The 2,111-nt window shown below is 37.6% G+C and overlaps 1 protein-coding gene across 1 annotated transcript in view; it reads right to left on the bottom strand.

Annotated features, from left to right (window-relative positions):
• Window positions 1-891: 891 nt before the first annotated feature.
• The window catches only part of LOC106871103 (uncharacterized), an 8,476-nt gene continuing 7,256 nt past the window's right edge, over window positions 892-2,111 (bottom strand). The window contains exon 5 of the mRNA XM_014917409.1: window positions 892-1,231. Coding sequence (XP_014772895.1) covers window positions 911-1,231 — 321 coding nt within the window. The 3' untranslated portion in view covers window positions 892-910. The remainder of the gene's footprint in view (window positions 1,232-2,111) is intronic.

Here is a 2,111-nt window from a genome sequence, read left to right on the forward strand (position 1 = left end):
TGTCAAATCCATTGGTGAAACAGAGTTATCTCCCTCAGATCGGTTTCAGTTGTTTTGACACAACATAAGATGAATTTGATACTTTATTCTATTAAATAGCTCTTTCATGATGTAATTGCTTCGGTTTCAACTCAAGGGTTCAGATTAAGTTAATACTGCGTGTTTTCGTACCCCACCCCATATATATATACGTGAAATGAAGTATCTTGCTCAACGACACAAAGCGCCAATGGGAGTCGAACTAATGACCTTACGACTGTGAGACGAATGCCCCTTGCCACCAAGTCACGTACCTTCAAAAAACTATATACATACGAACGCACGTATGCATACGCGCCCAAACATGAATTAAAGGTTCAGGCATCTGTGCCCCTATTCCAACCCCACCAAAGAACTCCGACACATGTATCAACCCTACACACTTACCAAACCCTAAACATCCTACACATATTTCTACCCAACAGATTCGCATTCTTACAGCCAAAGATAAGAGTTTAGAGACCAAGGGACATAACTCTTAGTAAATTCCATACAATTATTTTCCATGACTTCATTTCGTTCTCTTTTTCTTCCTTCTCCTTTCTTTAACAACAGCCACAAACCAAATGTGGCATTTTGTCACCTCCTGCCACAAAGAACAGTCACTATATTTATTCTATGCCTTCCACCTCTGACTCTGAAGAACATGTGTTTTAGATAACCATCCAACAATCCATTATCTGGTTATCTGACAATAATTTTACATTAAACTGAATACTTTTTCTAGAGTATTTATTTATTATTCTTTAACAAGAATAGCTTCGGCACAGTTTCGAAGTTTCGGCTTGCTTATCCTTGAGTTCATCTATTAAACTGACCACAGCTATAATATAGTCAATCATACCAAAAATGTCAAATCATAGATTATTCTTTATTCTACAATCTTTAATCGTTGTTGAAAGTCGATTTCATATAAATTAGATCGCAGTCCGCACACTATAAGAATATAATTCTCTTGAGAACAATTCAAATAATGCTTGAAGCTCCTACAAAAATGACAAAGAACTGGGATTGAGTCCATGAGGAGTCCAGCTCGTTCTTCGTATTGGCTGAGCTTATCTAACAGGAGTATTTTCAAGGACTGGTACTTGGCAATAGCATTGGAATATCGTAGCTTCTGTTTCTCATTTACACTTCGTTTCAACAGTTGTCTTATTTCGTTCAAAAGATTCTCCAAATAAATCATCTGGTTCTAGAAATAAAGAGAAAGTGAAATTAAACAATATATATCATCATCATCATCATCATCGTTTAACGTCCGTTTTCCATGCTGGCATGAGTTAGACGGTTGGACTGAGGACTGGCAAGTCAGTAGGATGCGCCAGGCTCCAATCTGATCTGGCACGGTTTCTACAACTGGATGCCCTTCCTAATGCTAACTACTCTGAGAGTGTAATGGATGCTTTTTACGTGCCACCAACATGGGAGCCAGTCAAGCTCTGACCACGTTTGGATAGGGCTTTTTACGTGTCACCGGCACGGGGAGCCAGTCAGACAACGCTAGCATCAATCCACTCTTGAATGATTATGTGCCACCAGCACAGGTGCCAGTCAGGCAGGCCACATAATATATTGTATTTTATTATAATGTAATAAATTGTTAGATTGTCTGTTGTATTTCTCTATTTAACTTATTATTTGTAATATATGTGTGTGTGTGTGTGTATATATATATATAGTTATCGCCAAGCCAACATGGCAGTCCCAAAATTAGGACGAAAGCTGCCGTGAATTAGTCTGCAGATGCCAAACCAGCAAGGGGAAACTGCTGACATCCCCTGTTCGAAGGTTATAAAGGACACAGGTTTCGTGTGTCACATAGCTAGCTAGAAGCGATGGCTTCTTGGAGCTAATTCACGGCAGCTTTCGTCCTAATTTTGGGACTGCCATGTTGGCTTGGCAATAACTATTAATTTCCAGTAACGCTGCCGTAGTCTCCTTTAGAGAGACTTAGAAATATTAATAACTTTATATATATATATATATATATATATATAAATGCAACAACTTATATATGTGTGTGTATATATATGCAACATATATATATATATATATATATATATATATATATA

The sequence above is a fragment of the Octopus bimaculoides genome, chromosome 23 (assembly GCF_001194135.2).
Source record: "Octopus bimaculoides isolate UCB-OBI-ISO-001 chromosome 23, ASM119413v2, whole genome shotgun sequence".
NCBI lineage: Eukaryota > Metazoa > Mollusca > Cephalopoda > Octopoda > Octopodidae > Octopus > Octopus bimaculoides.